Source organism: Eleutherodactylus coqui, chromosome 13, assembly GCF_035609145.1.
Source record: "Eleutherodactylus coqui strain aEleCoq1 chromosome 13, aEleCoq1.hap1, whole genome shotgun sequence".
NCBI lineage: Eukaryota > Metazoa > Chordata > Amphibia > Anura > Eleutherodactylidae > Eleutherodactylus > Eleutherodactylus coqui.
Window position 1 is genome coordinate 42,021,277 of NC_089849.1, and position 19,980 is coordinate 42,041,256.

General features: G+C 43.5%; 1 protein-coding gene across 2 annotated transcripts in view; it reads right to left on the reverse strand.

Annotated features, from left to right (window-relative positions):
• PPP1R1B (protein phosphatase 1 regulatory inhibitor subunit 1B) overlaps window positions 1-16,507 on the reverse strand; it is a 57,923-nt gene extending 41,416 nt beyond the window's left edge. Inside the window, exon 1 of one of the 2 annotated variants that reach the window (XM_066586852.1) lies at window positions 15,994-16,507. In XM_066586852.1, coding sequence (XP_066442949.1) covers window positions 15,994-16,131 — 138 coding nt within the window. In that variant the 5' untranslated portion in view covers window positions 16,132-16,507. The remainder of the gene's footprint in view (window positions 1-15,993) is intronic. The other variant, XM_066586851.1, reaches the window with a different exon arrangement.
• Between the last annotated feature and the right edge of the window lie 3,473 nt (window positions 16,508-19,980).

Below are 19,980 nucleotides of genomic sequence, written 5' to 3' on the forward strand. Positions count from 1 at the left end.
AAAATGTACACATTTAAAGTGAAAGTGTAAAACCTTATGTTTCCACACATTCCCTATGCACTGTAGTGTTTAAAAAACATATACATGTTGCATACTTTTTTGTGGGACAGAAAAGCATAGTATGCTACACATTCCAATCCAACAAACAAATTCACAAAACATAAGCAACGTCAAACATAGTCAAAGTATGTTTTTTGAACTATGTTTGAAACAGTGTAACCTATAGGTTAGTCAAGCTAGAAGTTTTATAAGTTTTTGATATGAAAACATACGATTTATGGATGGTGAAATCTTAATGTGAACAGCCCCCGACAGAGAAAGTTCAACGAGAAGGGTAGATAGAATAAAAGGGGGAAAGGATCTTAGTTTACCCTTTTAGATCCAGACACTAGTTAAAGTTTAAGGGTCAAAGAGACATATCAAAAGTTTTGGTCACTGATGGTCCAGCTAATGAGCCCCCACCAATCTCTAGAACAAGCCAGTTGAAGCACATCTCCAGTGTGGTCAATGCTTACTATCTGAAGACGGATCCATGGAAGCAGTGACAGCATTAGGATGAACACTTTAGCTAGTTCGTTCTAGCGATCCGTGGGGTCTACGCAGCTGGACCCCCACCAATGAAAACTTTTAACATGTCCCTATGATATGTCAAAAGTTTTTAGAAAGCGCAGTTACAGTTTAAGGTGTTACCAATCCAGCTGGAACAATTTTAGATTTGATATGATATTAATCACCAGTTTGGAAACTAATGCATCTTGACTTTTCCATATGGAAGACCCATAAGGTCTAAACTCCCCTAGCTTGGTTTTCCTGCTTTACAACCCTATTGCCTATTCTATTGCAATCAGTCCCATTTGTTTTAATTTACCTCATTGAGCACTGGCCAAAAAATGATGATCCATCTTAGAAGTGTAGCTTAAACACTTGGAGCCATAATTGGGTTCTCCATCTACAAGGCAGCTTGCTAAAGTGCTGGGACCTTTCCATTGAGGTCACTAGTAGGATCTCAGCTCTGTGACACTATTGAGTCACTCAAAATAACATGTCAGAAAACACTGGAACCGGGGAACCGCCTTAAACACTCATTTATAATCCGAAACAAGGATAAACCACAAAACTCAGGAATCTTTACCCATAGCGCAGTATTTCAGTATTGGCAGGAGTCACACACAGTCAATAGTTTATACTTGCAAATCTATTATGCATCAATTGTGCTGAAAACCTCATATAACAAAACCCAACAGAGTCGTTCTTGTGGGATAAACATCACTAATGATTAGCACATGGCATGCTCTGCTAAGCTTCTGCTGTCTGAGAAGGCAGAACTCATGCAATCACTTAGGTTCTATTCACGTCATGTCTGGCCCATCCAATCTCATATCTGGTCTATAAATCAGACTGCATAGATATCTGCCTTGTAATCCAACTTCCTTTGGGATGCCCTTTTTCAATCAGAAGCCCCTCCTGCAAATCGCTGATCTAGGGAGCTCCCAATTCTGGGGAAGCTATTTGGGGAGAGATACCATTACCTACTGTGATGCCCATAAGATGCCCCCTGTAGCTGCTCTCCTTTAATGTCGCTGCCAGCTAGACACAAGACAACACAACTGGACTTAGCCTACAGCAGTAACCTTTCCCGGGAACTAACAATGTCTCCTAATACTCAGATACCCCCAGGATTTAAAATAGGGCCGAATTCTGTAACAACTGGACAAGCCAATGAGCAATAATAGGAAGTACATATTAACACAGACAGGAAACAAGAAATGCAAGAATGGGAACTCACCAATAGATGAAAGGAAGAGAATGGTGATTGAAATTGGATGATGGCGATGGCCACATAATGGAGCAGATGGGTAATGCTGAATAGATGATTAACCGACAATACTGACCCTAATTCTCGCTTTCCCTAAAGGCCCATTTACACAGGACGAGTGTCGGGCAAACGATGCCCGACACTCAAACCTGTGTCTCCGCACTCCCCTGCTCATGCACAGGAGCTAGCACAGTTGGCTCGCACACAGAGCAGCCAGCAGGGGGTGGGGCGGTGCAGCAGATTTCTCTCCTCTCGTCCCCGCCCCCCTCCATTCACATAACACAGCGGCCGTTTGCTACTGAACGGTGGCTGTTTAAACTGCACGATGAGCGATGATCGTCATTGCTGATCTTTCATGCTGCATAAACGATGAGCGATGAAACTCATCGTTCATCATGCAGTTTAAACAGCCGCCGTTCAGTAGCGAACGGCCACTGTGTTATTTGAATGGAGGGGGGCGGGGGAACGAGAGGAAAGAAATCTGCTGCACTGCCCTGCCCCCCTGCTTGCCCCTCCGAGACCCAGCCAGCTCTGCTAGCTATTGTGCAGGAACGCGGAGATACAGGGAGGAGTGTTGGGCATCGTTTGCCCGACACTCGTCCTGTGTAAATGGGCCTTAAGTCTTCCCCTAGTCCAGGGGGGCACAACATTTTCTGGTCTGAGGGCCACATTGTCGTAATGAAGCACTTCCAAGAGCCTCAAGGGTATTCCCATCTGAGATATTTATAGTATAGCCTAAGTATATGCCAAAATAAATTGAAGTAAGCTCCACTTCCAGGACTCCCACCTATAGGGAGAATGATGGTTACCTCCCCCCACAATCAGCATTCCAGAAAGAAGGAGACAATGCATGTGGTTCTCTTCATTGTAGATGATGGATGTCGAGATAACGGCCTGCCATTTCATAAGTCCTATAAACTACATGCATGTACAATGCCTGTAACTCATATATTAATTTCTAGGTGACCCAGACATGGCTACACAGTGCTCCCTTAGTACTTGTCCTAATATATAGGGGACCCAGGCATGGCTACACAGTGCACCCTTAGTACTTGTCCTAATATATAGAGGACACAGACATGGCCACACAGTGCACCCTTAGTACTTGTCCTAATATATAGGGGACCCAGACATGGTGTTAGGGATTTGATGTGGATTGGCTGTGTCACCCAAACAGTAGATAGAACTAATCGGCAGGGCAGACAGCCAACACTGGAAACCAGGATGCTCACTGCTGGAAGGCGTGATTTACAATGCAAGGTGACCAGGGGATCTAGCCCTATGCTGGAAGCAGGAGATAGAAAGTCCCTGCCCATCAATAGCAGAGAATTCGCCCTGACAAGGGCGGCCCAGCACGTGAACCTAGGTGCTGATTAACCCTGTCAGGACTGATCACCAGGAAGTAGGATAACACCACGTCGTCTGCAGAACCAAGGAGTGAGCAAGTTCAAGACCAAGCTGGAAATATTTGAGCAAACTGTAGACCAAGCATAAACTGCAAAGACAGGAACAAACATGAGCAGCTGCCACATGTGAATATATGAAGGCTTATGCATCAACACTGCAACAGGGGCTATCAGGCTATATCGGCTTCATAACTTTTTCTCTTAGAGAAATTATGCATGCTACTATCAGGTTTAAGGCCTCTATACAGTGGTGAAGAGAAGACCAACAATCTGAAGCTGCGTGGAAGAGGCAGAACCAATTTAACCATGGCAGTGCTGGAAAAAAGGCAATCACAGGTTCAGAGAACGACGCCCACATCTGCCAGACCTTGGCTAGACAGTGCACCCTTAGTACTTACCCTAATATATAGGGGACCAGACATGACTACAGAGTGCACCCTTACCACTTGTCCTAATATATAGGAGACCAGACATGACTACACAGTGCACCCTTAGTACTTGTCCTAATATATAGGGGACCCAGATAGGACTACACAGTGCACCCTTAGTACTTGTCCTAATATATAGGGGACACAGACATGGCTAGACAGTGCACCCTTAGTACTTACCCTAATATATAGGGGACCAGACATGACTACAGAGTGCACCCTTACCACTTGTCCTAATATATAGGGGACCAGACATGACTACAGAGTGCACCCTTACCACTTGTCCTAATATATAGGAGACCAGACATGGCTACACAGTGCACCCTTAGTACTTGTCCTAATATATAGGGGACACAGACATGGCTACACAGTGCACCCTTAGTACATACCCTAATATATAGGGGACCAGACATGACTACAGAGTGCACCCTTACCACTTGTCCTAATATATAGGAGACCAGACATGACTACACAGTGCACCCTTAGTACTTGTCCTAATATATAGGGGACCCAGACAGGACTACACAGTGCACCCTTAGTACTTGTCCTAATATATAGGGGCCCAGACAGGACTACACAGTGCACCCTTAGTACTTGTCCTAATATATAGGGGCCCAGACAGGACTACACAGTACACCCTTAGTACTTGTCTGTTGCCCTGCTATGTTTCACTCCTATTCACCCTGACATGAAAGCTACATGCAAGGAGCTACACATGGATATTTCTGTGTCTAGATGATTGGGGCTGCACAGAATGCCATTGTGGGTAGCATGTTGTACATCGCTGCGCTAATCTATACCTGATGCTGGCCTTAACACCAATCATCACTGTCTCTTAACATTTCTAAAGATATCCCTAATGAAAACCCTATTTGAAACTCTGACATGACAAACAATGAGAGGGCACTAAGGCCAGAAGGATAAAAACCAAACTGAGCAGTGCTGAACTAAGAAGAAAGACAAAGACAGATATAATCAGAGAAACAACAAAACAAACTACAAGGCTAAGAAGCAAGGACTGGATTAGACATAACCACAGGGAAAAAAACTACGAGACCGAGGAGCAAAGCTAAACTAGAAACAAGATACTAGAAGCAAATAAGGAATGCTGGATTTAAATGCATATAGTTTATGCTATAACCTGCAACACACTGCAGAAGGTAAGAATATTTAGGTAGGAACTCCTCTTCAATTGGGCCAGGGCTGCCGAAATGTGGCCAGCTGACCCAATCTAATGGATTAGTTGCAAATAGTAACTGCCCCAACGACAAAGATAGACAAGAGATGACAAATCAGCAGGAGCATTCCTACTGATTATCTCCCTTTTTACCTTTATATAGTTGATATCCAGAGGTAATAATAACCCCTCTACAAGTGTTCTGGTATTTTAAATCAAAATCCCTTTAGGATATGTTTACTCGGGATGGAAATGCTGCGGAATGTCGGCAGCAGAAATTCCATGGCATGTTCTGCAGCATTTACGTATCCAAAACAGAGTAAAAACCCGCAACTGATTTCAGCAGATACAGCGCTCACCTCTGAAGTATTCGGCTGTCAGCACCTCCTTCATCTGGTACTCGGTGGCTTGTACCCATTTTCAATGGGTTCGTTCTCACTGCCTTTTTTGCGCATGCCATTTTCCAGCGTATTTGTGCATCAAGGGCCGCATAGAAGCCTATGGGAGGAGCGTAAATGCGTGTGCAAAATGCAAGAACATCCGCAATTCCGTGAAAAAGAGAACACATCTGAACCTCAATAAGCTAAATAGTCTTTTAAATCAGGGCAGGGGTGTGTCACGCTCACATGTGAACAGGCCCTGCCTGCTCAAAAAGTACAGTACTATGCGCCAATACAAACGCAAATCTACCTAATTCACTGCGCAAATCTGTTGCGCTGAGGCGAGCGTCTTTGTGCATACAATCGTCTGAACGAACCCTGAGTCCTTATAGGTTTCCTCTCATGATTTGTGGATAAAGCTTTATTTACACTAATATGTCAAACTTCGGGACACAAAAATTGGACTGATTTTAATTAGAGATGAGCGAGCATACTCAGTAAGGCGATATACTCCAGAGAGCATCTCCTTTTTCGAGTACCTGCTGGCTTGTCCCTGAAGATTTGGGGGGGGGGGGGGCCGCAGGGGTCGGAGGCGGCGCGGGGCAGCGAGGGGGAGGAGAGTGAGAGAGATCCCTCGCTCTCTCCCTCCCCATCCCCTCTGCAACCCCCTCGCCCAACCCCGCAGCCCCCCCCCCCCCCCCAATCTTTAGGGACGAGCCAGCAGGTACCTGAAAAAAGAGATGCTCTCTCGAGTATATCGCCTTACCGAGTATGCTCGCTCATCTCTAATTGTAATCCGTATGTCATTCTTATGTATTGCTTGTGTTCGTTTTTTACTTCTGTGTCATCCGTGTTTCTCACATGCAAAAAAAGTCCCAATATTATTTTAGTGTCACTTAGCAGTGACCCATTAAAAATGGAATGCACATGGATGTCATCCATGTTCCATTTGTTGTTTGTGAGCACCCATTGACTTGAATAGGTGAATGTCATGCAAGAAATAAGATCAGAATATGGCTTTTTTTTAACATGGACCATTTTTTCATGTCAAACTATGCATTTCTGAATAGCCCCATTGACTACAAAGGGTCAGTGTGCTCCCATGTACAGTCAGTTGCATACAAGGACATCACACAGTCGAGAATTTCACCCATCTGAATAAGCCCTAACAATCAAATCTGTCTAAAATAAGGTCTCGTTGGGTTGTGGCCCATAGCAGCCAATCACGGTGCAGCTCTTATTTTTTCAGAGCCGTTTTGGATTTGACAGCTGCTCTGTGATTGGTTACGACTCATTGACACGGGTGTATTTTCTATCCATATTACTAGGTCTAGTTTTTCGGTTAGTTTAGATGAAGCACCAATGCATCAAAAACTGCACCAAAACTGCTGGGAGAACCTGATGAAGCAGCGGTTCATCATATCTTGTATTAATATAAAAACTAAAGTTTTCGTCTGCCATGTAGACTCCACGGTAATCCCCGTATTCTCTCTCTCACACAATCACATTGTCTTAATACTCTGTTTACTGATTGCACTAAGGGTGTGGATTAAGACGAGTATTCATTGCACTGCAAAACCCTTATGAAGGGTCACTGCACATGTCACCGCCTTGGCAAGGATTTTGTGGGCAGAACTGGGTTGCACCGTGGTCAAGCATTGATCAGCAGGTAATGCTAGCTCCATGCTCCATACACTGCAAGCACAAAATATTGGAGTGGTGGAGGAACCTAAACCTACATGGCAGATATGACTTAGGCTACATGAACGACATTTTGCCAAGCTTTTGCCTGGGTATTGCTATAGGGGTTTCATAGCTGACAGTTGCACCTGGACCTTGGTGCCTAAGAAGGACTGGGGGGGACTTACCTACTAAACCCGCTCCCCATTACACAAAGACCAATACAACTATATGCTGGCTTGTTGTGGGTAGGCCACAGCCTTTATTTAACCAAATAAAATTTAACCAATAATCCTTTTCTTCTCTCCTTCCATGCCAAATACTAAATGTCCAATTTTAACCGAAAATTAACTGTAAAAACGAGGCGTAAGAAGGCCCCTCACGGCCTGAAAAGCCCTTCCATTCCTTTGCTGGCATGGAAGTCCTAAAATTCCGCCTAGGCTGTGACAACTTCCTGAAACCACTTCCAACCCCCCCATATTCTCTTCACAAGCCCCCCCCCCTCAGCTCAGAGGGCGGGTGGGCGGGCGTCTTCACTCTTCTTCTCCAGGGTCCAGACTGATCCTCCTCTTCCTCCCTCTTCCCCTCACCCAGTTAACCCCTCCCCTACCCCCAGTCGCTTCCTCTCTTCTTGGCTCCCCCCCCCCCCCAGTCCTCAGCATCTTCACTAGCACGTTTTGCTGCTATCTAGGCCTAAAAGGTCCTTCTGCCACTTTAAAAAACTGAATTTTTATAAAAATACCGTACAGTAGAGTGGTGCCCTGTCACAGATTTTGATTTGGAAACCTGGAGCTGCGAGTATTGTAAGCCACAATGATGCAATGAAACTCTGAGCCGTAACACTGCAGTCACCAATATATTGCAATTTTCATGTGATTTTTATGAATTGTAGAATGAATTAAATGGAATCTGTTAGCTGAAACACGCTGTCCCAACTGCAGGCACCATGTTATAGAGCAGGAGGAGCTGAGCAGATTGATATATAGTTTTATGGGGAAGGATTCAGTATAACTTGTATTTTATTCATTTACATCTCTGTAATCTCTGAGCTGAAGAGTCCAATGGGCGGTCCTATCAGTGATTGACAGCCTTCCCTGTATGTAATTGTAGACAGCTGTCAATCACTGATAGCTCCGCCCATTGGACTGTTCAGCTCAGAATGAGCAGTGATGTAAATGAATAAAATACAAGTTCTACTAAATCTTTTCCCATATAACTATATATCAATCTGCTCAGCTCCTCCTTCTCTATCACATGATCTCTGCACTTTGGTCAGCATGTTCCAGCTGATAAATTCCCTTTAAGTGGTGTGGAGAAATATAGACTTTGCACCCTGCATGCAGCTCAGTGATATCTATTGGACAGTACATACAATGAAGTAAGAGGAAATATAGAGCAGTGCCCTAATATGCAAACAAAATACCTTCCCGGTGCATAGAGAGCAGCTGCAATTATCTGGATGACGTGTAGATAAATAGTAACGACTTACAGTATTTATATGCCTAGAGTATTTTTAGTCTTATGTCCAGATGCCAACCTGACGAAACAATTCGTGAAAAGGAATAAGGGCCCATTTTATGGTTCCATGCAAGCTTCCAGTTATAATGCAGCATCCATCAAAGTCTATGGACCCATACTATGCCTATCCACACCTATATGGAAGTTATTTTCTTGTTGAACTCATATGGAAACTGTGCTCCACCTTGTGTGCTTGTTCTTGCTATTTTCTTAAAGGGGTTCTCCGGTTAAAGGATACTTTTTAATGGCAGGTGTATGGGGCTTAAAATAACAAAAGCAGCAGTATTTACTCAGTCCTGACAATCCAACTCTGCAGCCACACAGTCCTACCAGTCGGAACTCCTGGTATCATGGCACCCTGGATGTGAGAGCTGATGCCAGAAGAACGGGTGGTGACACTGCAAGGCTGCAGTGCTGAGTCGCTGACGATGGCTGTTACTTTAAGCCCTGTGCACCTATCATTAAAAAATTATATTGTAACTAGAGATGAGTGAGTACCCAAATGCTCAGGTCTTCATTATTCGAGTCGAGCTTTTCATAAAATTCGAGAGCTCTATTCGAGTAACGAACCCCATTGACTTCAACGGGAGACTCAAGCATTTTTGTAAGGGACTCTCCTCTCCCTCTCTCCACCAAGCCAGCCACAAACTACCATTGACGTGCACAGCGTCGCAGCGGGGAGGGGCCAAAACTGGGGCGGCGTCGAACACGGCGTGATGCTCGTTCGAGTAGCGAGCACCATCGAGTATGCTAATACTCGAATAAGCATCAAGCTCGACAGAGTATGTTCGCTCAACTCTAATTGTAACCAGACAACCCTTGAAGGTGCCCACACAACGTCAATAGCTGTCAGTCAGACAACTATTTCCCCCAACTCTTAAGCACATGAATGCTTGGGTGGCCAAGCACTCAAGTGTTTTGTATGGGGGAAATGGAGAAAACTGTAGCTAGACAGCTCTGACGTTGGCTTATCTCCCGAGGAGGACAAAAAGGATGTTGTATTGAAATTCAGCTTGCCCTATTATGCTTTCCTCTGACACCAACTGTCGGTGGAAAGTTGAGAGGTCCTCATCCTGCATGTATATGGGGCCTTTAGACTTAGAGGATGGTTCTCGGTAAAAAACAAGAAAATATGGAAAACAAGGACTAATTATATGCACTGGTTTGATTTTTGGCCCTCTTACGTTATATTGGGCTGGTGGATGAACCTAAAGGAACTTATTCACTCCGCTACGCCTATATGATCTGTTCATGTCAACTTGTGCAGCCCAAGTCATTGACCTCTACAGGGCAATGAATCAAGGTACTTTCCATCGAACTAACACTTATGTCATACAGCCAGCTCCACTATCCAACTGTAATAGACTAATATGGCATTGCATTAATAAGTGCTCAATGACTAACATGCCAACACTGGCCAACAGGTTCCCCCATTAGCATGGCCACTCAGGTCAGCATAATGGGCATGTACTGTAATGTCTATGAAAGTGTAACACACAGAGACGCAACTGCATCACGGTATCTGTTTACCACAATAGAGGGTCCAAGTCCTAATTCAAGATGGCCAAAAATGGAGCTTCAGCCGAGACGAGAGGTAATATTGTGTGGTGAGAAAGTGTCCAAAGATGAGAAGTGCAGTTGCTGGGAGAGCAAGAGCTTGCGAAGTGTGGTGGAGTAATCCGGTCACCGATGATTGCCTGCAGTACTTTGAGAAAAGTACCAAAGCTGTGCCAAGAAGGCAAAGCCAGCCATTTACTGGAGTGATGACACAGAGCCGGGACAGCTTTGAAACAGAGCAGCAATTTAAGAAAAAAACTGGTCTTATCAGAGGATTTGTCAGCAATAAAGGACAGCGTGAGTCATGAAGAGCAAGGGCACCGGGTGTAAGAAGTGACTGATATTGAGGGTGGAAAAAGCTAACATAGCTGATCACTGCTTTTTCTCTTTAGGGAACAGTCAAGCGACTACAAGTGGATCTGACGGAGCTTCTTGACAATCACAAACAAATGTACGGCTCTGTACTTGGGTAAACAATGAACAGTTGTTCAGGTAAACCTGAATAACCCCTTCATTCAGGTGATCGGCAGTGATGCCAGAAGTTGGTCCACCAGCACTGGTCAGATATTGATGGTCTATCCAAAAGGATAGTTCACCAATGTTACAGTCTCTGAAAATACCTTTAAAAGTGATGCCTCATAAAGGCAACCACTGTCTATATCCCTTATTATAGGGCACATGGATTTCATGAAGGGAATTTCTTACCCAGGACCCCTTTGTATGAGTCAAAAATTAAATCTGCTTTGGCTCTTGTTCTGGCATACCCAGCGCTGTCCATTCAATACGTCATCAGCCATTAAAGACTAAGTTAATGAAACCTTATCTGTGCTAATTATCTGATTAGATCACTCTAGCTTCTATTTTTAAAGGGGTTATTTAGGAAGACATCCCCTTTAAAAGTCATATTAGGTACAGTAGATCATTTAAATCCACTGCTCCACTCCCTTCTATTCAGCTCTCCTGTTATCCGCCATCATTTTTTCATTTCTCTCATAACATTGTCTAATTCTCAGTATCCCTCTGCTGCACACTGGGGAAAAGTTGAACAGGAATGAGCAGTCTGTGCTGAACACATGTCCTCCATTCAGAATTTAATTAAAGACCACACACGCTAATACACTGATATTCTGAACGCCGCTGCGCAGCCTACTGATTAATCCACAGAGTTTCTCGTGGCCCAGCAGGATTGTTCCCAAATTATATGATGCAAGATTACTTATTGCTCAAGTGATGTCAAGCATAAATCTGGTCTCTTCCAGCTTCTGCTCAAGCTTATAAACCAAAAAGGACACTGGCGCAGCTCAGAAAACATCATATATTATATCCCATCATGGTTGTCCTCTTTATTGTGAGGAAGCCATTGACTAAGAACGATTGAAATCTGGAACTTGTTGTGTGCCAGGTATCATGTTAAGGCTACCCATACATATAAGATAAAGTCAGAAGAAAACCTAAGTACACCCTTTTTCGAATTCTATGGTTTTACGTATCAGGATATAAAAAAAATAAAACATCTGTTCTTTAGAAGGTCTTAAAATAAGGTAACTGCAACCTCAGATGAAAATTACACAGTATCATTGTTTTTTTACTAAAAACTAGGCCAAAATGCAGAAGCGGGGTGTAAAAAAATGAAGTACATCACATGAAGCAATAGCTTGTAGAACTACCTTTAAAGGGGTTCTGTCATAAAAAAAAATAAAAAATCAATACTTACCTATTCCGTTCCCCCTCAGTCTTCTTACTGCATCTTCTCCTGTCTCCTGCAGTCCCCCCCCCCCCCCCCCCCCGGGTTACCTCCCTGCAAGCCAGCCGATTCTTCTTCTTCTGGTGATGAAGCATCCATTGCCGGCAGTCTCCTTCCTGCAGGTCAGTGTATGTTGCATCACTAGTGACCTACTATTCATTCCCTAGCAAGGAATGCCGAGCTATTGCCGAGATTGAGCATGCACGCTGTCTCACAACAATAGTATATGAACACTCACGTTGAGACAGTGCGTATGCACAGTCTTGGTGATAGCTCGGCATTCCATGCAAGGCAATGAATGGTACGCCACTAGTGACGTAATGTACACTGACCTGCAGGAAGGAGACTGACCAGAATGGCCACTCCAAACCAGGAGGAAGAGGATCTGGCCAGCTTGCAGTGCGTGGGTCTGCAGGAGACAGGAGAGGATCGGTGAGGAGAGGTTGCGGTAAGAAGACTGCCTGGAAAGGAATAGGTAAGTATTGATTTTTTTTTTTTATGACAAATCCCCTTTAACAGCCATAACTTGAACTAATCATTTCCTGTATGACTTTATCAGCCTCTCATATCATTCCGAAGGACTTTTTTGCACACTCTTCATTGAGGTTTGTGGGCATTCGTTTATGCACAGCACTCTTAAGGTCCCGCCACAGCATTTCAATTAGTTTGAGGTCTGAACTTTCACTGGGCTGTTGCAATACTTTGATTTTCTTTTACTTTTCAGACATTCTGATGTAGACTTGCTGGTGTGCATGGGATTATTGTCCTGTTGCATGACCCAATTTGGGACAAGATTTAGCTTTTGGATAGATGCCCTTACATTTAATTCTGGAATACTTTGATATACAGAGGAGTTCATGGTGGATTCAAGGACTAGGTGCCCAGATCCTGAGGCTGCAAAACAAGCCAAAAACTTCCCTCCAGCACCGTGCTTGACAATTCGTATCAGGTGTTTGTGCTGATATGCTGGTTTTCACCCAACTTGGCCCCGGGCATTACGGCCAAACATCTCCACTTTGGTCTCATCTGTCCAGAGAACATTGTTCCAGAAGTCTTATGATTTGTTCAGATCCATCTTTGCAAAGGTTAGCCGTGCTGCCATGTTCTATTTAGAAAGAAAAGACTTTCACCTGGCAGCCCTTCCAAACAAGCCTTACCTGTTCAATCGTTTTCTAACTGTCATAAGCTTGAACATGTAACATGCTAACTGAGGCCATTAGAGTCTGAGAGAAATTTAGCTCTTGTTTTTTTGCAATATATCTGAGCATTGCATGGTCTGACCTTGGGTGAATTTGCTGGAATGTCCACTCCTGAGAAGATTGTCAACCGTCTTGAATGTTTTCCATTTATAAATAGGTTCCACTTTATTAAAAAAAAAAGGATAGGTCTATGACAAAAGACCCGTGGTGTAGAGTGCCAAAAGGCACACAGTACTAAAAATACAGTGCAATGCATTTCGGCTAATCGTCTTTCACCCCTACCTGTCTGATGGGGAAGTGTATTCTGTACTTTCCATGCGGCTCTCCACCAGAGTGGATTGTGTGAAGATCTAGAAGGACCCACCAGGAACTTTGCTTGTTTTTCTTTGGTTCCAGGGCGCTGTCCTTATTTATTCCTCGAACTCCTTGGCATTGTGTTAACACTTGCCTGAATACTCCAGACCAGCAAACTGTGAAAATTTCTGCTTTTATAGAGGTGGTCATGTCTGCTGATGATAAATTAATCAAAGCTGTTTGATTAGCAGTACCTGGCTGCTACTTACCCTTTTAATTCCTATTGAAACAGTTAGCGCGTACTTTATTTTTCACACACTGTTCTGCATTTTAGCCTATTTTTTTAACTAGCTGTTGGATGAACAGCCCTCGGCTATCTTGCCTCCCACCTTCATACACATGAATGCTTTGCCCAGTGTTATGTGTTCTGAATGGGGAAAGATCCACCACCAAAATGGCATATCTCCTTAGGAAAAAAAAGGATCAGGCAGTTGAAATCCTTCTGCCCAATCCTTATCTCTCCTAAAATCTGCTATCAAGCGGATGCCCTGCCAAAATTGGCTGATTAAAATGTAATGTATATGGCCAGCCTAAGGGTGCGGGCAGACGAGCGCATAAACGGCGCGTTTTTGCGACCAAACGTATATACGTGACCATCTGAGGCAATGGTTTCGAATGTATTCGTTCACATGGGCGATTTTACGGTGCGTAAAAATGGCAATTCGAAAAAAAACGGAACATATGCGACCGAAATACGCACCAACGCATATTCGATCGCCAAAAAGACCGTTTGCAAAGTAGGAACAAACGAAAATACGCTTTCTAGCTCTGGTCGTGATCAGTGAAAAACGATCGCTCGGGCGATTATACGTTGCGCTCGTGCGAACGTAAATACGCCTACGCTCGTCTGCCCGCACCCTAAGGCTAGTTTTATACAACTATAGTATTATTGTGGCTTTAGCACCCAATGTACTACTGCGCCAAATTAAGGTTAAGCTTGTAAATTGCAGATGTGCAAGCGATGTGATTTGTGAAAATCATTGCAAAAGTTTATTACTGTATGTTGTGACCTATTTTCTGTATGTTTCCCCCAATTTGTAAAGCACTGCGGAATATATTGGCGCTATATAAATAAAGCTGATGATTTTTATTATTAGCGATCATTAATGACCACTGTGTTATGTAAACAGACATTGCTATGCATCAATTTAGTGTTAACGACTGTCTTCACAATACCAGGCGACACACAAACCCAGCATAACATTTTGGTAAATTTGGTAATGCAAATGAAGACCTTTACCTGTAATATTCATGCACAGGAGTTATGAAGCTTATAAACACTCTCAAAAAGGCTTAAACTCCCCATGCAATGTCAAATTTAGACTATTTTCTGCTGACCGCCGACATCTTTGCTTGTAAGCTGGTGTTTCAGATGCCAACTGGAGGCAGAAATCTTGGAAAAAGTCGATTTGACATGTTGGATTTTTTTGGACGTTTTCAGGTGCAGTCATAGGCAATGCTTGGAAGATTATTTATGCATGTGAGATGGTGGAGCAGTCCCTCTTGGATATATTAGTAGTGGAAGGCATGATGTTTCTTCTTGTGATGGATGTGTTGGCCACGTGATCTGTAGATAATACTAATGCAGAGGCATGAAGATGCTGTGTCTCAAACGTTTTAGTAGGTAATGTGCAAATAAGGAAGATGGAATAATACCTGGAGGTATTATTCCATCTCCCTTATTTGCATATTACCAAGAGGAGCATGAATGGCCTTTTGAGTCTCCTCACTCACCGTCTAGGTGTTCTCCCTGAGGAGAAATGAGTAGGCAATGTGGAAACATACTATAAGGAAAAGTCTAACGGCCAAACAGTATCTGGAGGGTAGACTGTGCAAAGATTCCCTGTTGTAGTGATCTAGAGAGTCTAAAGATGACCACTGTAGCTGAGAACCGTGACAAAGTTGACACATGGGCACTTTGATTTGCAGCCTACTGCTAAGATGGAGGCTGCAGAAGAAAAGACCTTGGCATTCTACTGCAAAACTTAAGGAGGTCCAGCCGACTGAGAATACACAGATCTATAAAGAGCCCATGATATGTGGTAGTAGGCTAAGCGACAGCTCAATGTGACCACAAACCAAGCCAAATAGCCAAACGTGGCCACAGACCAAGCCACAAAGTTGAACTGTCACAATACCCTACTCCATAATAGTGATTACATATCTATCTTTGCTGCACTGAAGGAGAACCGCCCTGGCCAAGAGACAATTAAGCTATTACTGCATTCTGTACAATAACGTTGACTGTGTTTTTGCACAGAACTGCGCCCATGCCATCTCCCTTATTGGGTCTCCACCATACTCCATAACATATATACGACTTTTGGGGACTGTTGCACCCGACGATTATCTTACCTGCCAAATGATAGATATGCACCGTAGCAATAGAAATCGCACCTAGGTCATCGCAGATCATGGCAGAAATCATTCTGCGATTTCATTTGATGTTATACCTGTGACGTTGTCACTAGAACCTTCATGGATCAACCATGAACAACAAGTCAATCAGAAGACAGCCTCCAAAATCACTAATGGAGACACTGATATGTAATAGAAAGTACCACGTAAGTGTAAAGGAGATTAGGAAATGTAGACTGTTTTTAAATAGCTATGATCATAGTATCATAAAGTATGAAAGTCTGAGCATGAAGAAAACTTTCCCTAGCAGTTATAAGGTTAATAAAACAGCTGTGTACATAGTGATACAGTTTGGCGCAGAGTTCTGAGCACTTACCATCTCCACCGCTCTTGGGTCAAGTTGGCTGGGGGGCACAGCCACCGAAAACTGGATTTTCTTTCTCCCCTTAGACTCCATCTGTGGGTTAGTCTGTGAGAGGCTGGAGTGCATTCCTTGCGGAGCTCCAGAGCTCATCCTGACGGTTTGTCACTTCTCAGAAGTCTTCTTGTTTTTTTCAGTCCTTCTGTGTCTCACCCTGAGCTGTTTACCTCCTGTAGTTCTACTCCTTACCTCTCCCTCCTCCTTGCTATTCCCCCTCTCAGCCTCTATGATACACTGTATATTATTCCCTTGCACTTCTCTAACTCTTTTTGACCCCCCTTTCCTCTCACTTGATGACCTTGGTACCTCCCTCTGTCCTATACCAGTTTGTCTTCTCTCTCCTCACATGTAACCAGTCTGTGCAGAAAGTATACCTCCTGATCTGGGCACTGTTAACTCACTTCTGGAGAATATCCTTGTACAGCTGCCAGGTTGGATCCTACCTCTCGTCTGGCATGGCTGCTCTCTGTACACTGCACCTTTGTCTATACGTCCGCCTGCCCCGTCCCATGTATTTTCCATGCTATATACTTCTCGTAAACCTGTGCCTTAAGCAAACATCAAAGCCCAGCAGGAGACTAATATAAGGCTTGGGCAGCCTGTGGATTTCCAGCTGTTGAGGAACTACAAAACCTATCATTTCTTACTTACAAATTTATGGATATAGGTGGTACTGGTTCTCATTAAAGAGACCCAGAGGGTACATGGAGACTGATTTTTAAGGCAATGCTCCATGGGAGAAAAAGTATGCAAATTTGCTCAAACCAAAGACTCCTCTGAAAGGAAGAGTGACCCATCTGTAAACAGTGCTCTTCCTTTTGGAGGAAGAGGAGACTAAAAAGCTGGGGCTCTGGCGCAACCTGTTGGTGATTATCAACTCAAACGAGAACTGGAGTCATTGGTGTGCATAAATCCAATGATGCTTTATTTAAAACCAGCAGATAGTGTGTTTCGAGGTCCACAGATCTCTTCATCAGACAGCTGGGTGAACATATGGTAATATATTCGGCATCCTGGTCCAAAGAAACGGCTATAAAGACCACGATGGCCCAGCAGTGGAACCCTGAGGATAGGTGATCAATTGCATAAGTCCAAGACAACCCCTTTAAAATAAGTATCCATACATCCGCTAGGTCTCATCAATGAGAACCAGTACTCACGTTGAGCAGTGTCTTAGACCTCATTCACACTGCCATTTTGATTTCCTTTCTTCTGATCCGACATGGCAACAGAAAAACAGAAAGCAGGATCGTCCTATGATGGGACCGACTGACTATAATGGCGTCGTTTGACTTCTGTCATGCTCTCCTTGGTTTTCCCATATGAAATACCACAACATGCTGCGCTATTTCTTCCAGGGTTTTAGTACAGATTTGCGCCAAAGGCTTCGAACAGAAGCCATGATGCAAATGTGAAAAAGCCCCAAAGAATCTCATCCAGCCAACCAGTACCCTGCTCTGCACTGATGAACAAAATAGTCTGTGTAGAGATGGGTCGCTCTTCCTTTTGGAAGACACTCTGGTTTGACTGATGCAGTTGGTGTAGTTTGATAAGATAATACGCATCAAAGAGGAGTTGTTTGAAGCCATCTTGACATCTAGTCCTATACTGTTCACATGGACAACCATAGTTTCCGAGAACACCTAGCCCTAAACTATAGCTGTTTCGTATAAACAACAGAAATTTAGCAATGTCTACGGGAAACTTCTGTTGGTCCAGATTAGGTGCCACGAAGGTGGAGCTAGGTTCAAGAACATTGCCACTAAGATCTTTTAATATACTTTAGATCCAATTGAGTTGGATTTGTAATGTATCTGTTTTGTGCATCTATCTCTTTGAGTGAAAGTATCTCAGTAGTTTTACCGGCAGTCCCCATTTATTTGAGTTGCTGTCCATGTAAGAGCTGTTTACACAACTTGATCTAAGCCATGTAATGAGTGCCAATAAACAAGATCAATGCTCATTTGTTTGTCTTTCACTCAGGCCAGGTTAGAATGTATAAGGATGAATGATAGTTCATACCCAATAGTATTTAATCACCGTCGGCAGTACATACCCCATTTATAGTACACAGGGAGATCTACTGCCAACAACAAGGATTTTTGGTGTTTCGTGGAAGATGCAATCACCCGATGAATGAACGTTGGCTCATTCATCGGTTGACCAGTGGCACCTTTGCAAAGCACGACAATCGGGTAAACGATCAGTCCTATGAACTTCTTGCCCGTTATCGGACCATGTAAAAGACTACTGTATGGTAGGGCTAACGTTCAATGCTGCTTTTAAACACTAAACAAACTATTTTGCCAACAGTGCTGTAATGGATTCTGTGTATCATATATTGTTTGGCTGAAGTTTAACCATAGGGCACTGGCTACAAGGAGCCTTTGATCCTATTTTAAACTGACAACCCTTGTTATGGTGTCTTTATCTGTAGCAAACTATTTTTTTTAATATTTGCCGAATCATATATATATATATATATATATATATATATATATATATATATATATATTCAGCATCACATAGAGCTGCTGACTTAGAGCCTCTCCACTTCAAGCTCTGCCTGGACCTCTTTTGCAGAAGGACAACATACCGAAACGTTGTTTTGGGTTTGGTCGTACAGTGAGCACTGGATTAAATCCTTATGAGTTAAACAAAAGGGAAGATAATGGGCATAGGCGCAACGTTTTCTTTAAGAAAAGCACAAGACGTTACTTTTAGCTCAACTCTAAATTTTTTATTTTTGACCACCACATATAAACGCGTTTCAGGGTGGCGCCCCTTCCTCAGTACTTGCTGGGAATACACATCTGGTGTTGTTGATGTGTTCACACTGAAGAAGAGTAGAGCAGTGAGGAAGGGACAACATGGTCCAAATCGTACTTTTGTATACTGGTCTGAAATAAAGAAAAATTAGGAATTGAGCTTAAAATAGTGTCTCAGAGACATCACCGTTCCAAACTCCTGGCATCATGGTGTCCAGGATGTGAGTGCTGATGCCAGGAGAATGGACGGTGATGTGGCAGTCTCTGATTGGCTGTAGCAGTCAGGTAATCTACGGCGACTTCACCTTCCACAACACATACCGGGAGTACAACAGGGCTGCATTGCCAGATCCCCACAACAGAGAACGGGTAAGTACTGCTGCTTTTGTTATTCTGGCATATCTGAACCCATACTTGGAACGTTGTCCAGTAATCGGACAACCCCTTTAATCCATAAGGGTTCTTTACATAAGGGTTCTTTAAGACAAGACAATTGTTGGGCGCTTGACAATTGTCCAAGCCATTATTGCCCCTGTACTTTAACCGTTCAGTGAACGGAGGCGGAGTGCGCTGGAGATCTTTCGGCCACCGGCCTCCATTCACAGTAACAAGGCAGTCATTCATGGATGAACAGCTGCCTACTTACACGGGCCGATCATTGTTCGGCTTCTATGCCTGCATAAACTGAACGACGAACCCTAAGCAAATGAATTATCATACGTTGTTCAGTCACTGGTAGCGTTTGCGTGATCCAGCGAAAAGTTGACCGCTAATCATGCCGTATAAAAGAGACCCAGGCCATTTCTGATATCATTGGCCATTGGAAATGCAGGAAAAGCTCAATAATAAAACTATTGTATCACCATAAAAGTCATTGTTATTAGCGGCATGATCAGTAAATGTTTCTCATAGCGGTCTTTACATCAGGCATTGATGACTAGGACGCGGCATTCACAAAACTGTTCAGTAGGCAAGATTGACGCTCCTATCAAATATACATTAGCACAAAGTAGCAAGAAGAATGTATGAGACTGCAAGTTTACACTGCACAGAATCTATTTGCTTTCTGTTACCATGGAGATGCTTAATCTGCACAAGAGCTGCGGAAACAAAACGGTAGGAAATTTTAAATTTATATTTATTATACTGTTGCTTCATTTTTCATTTTAGATGT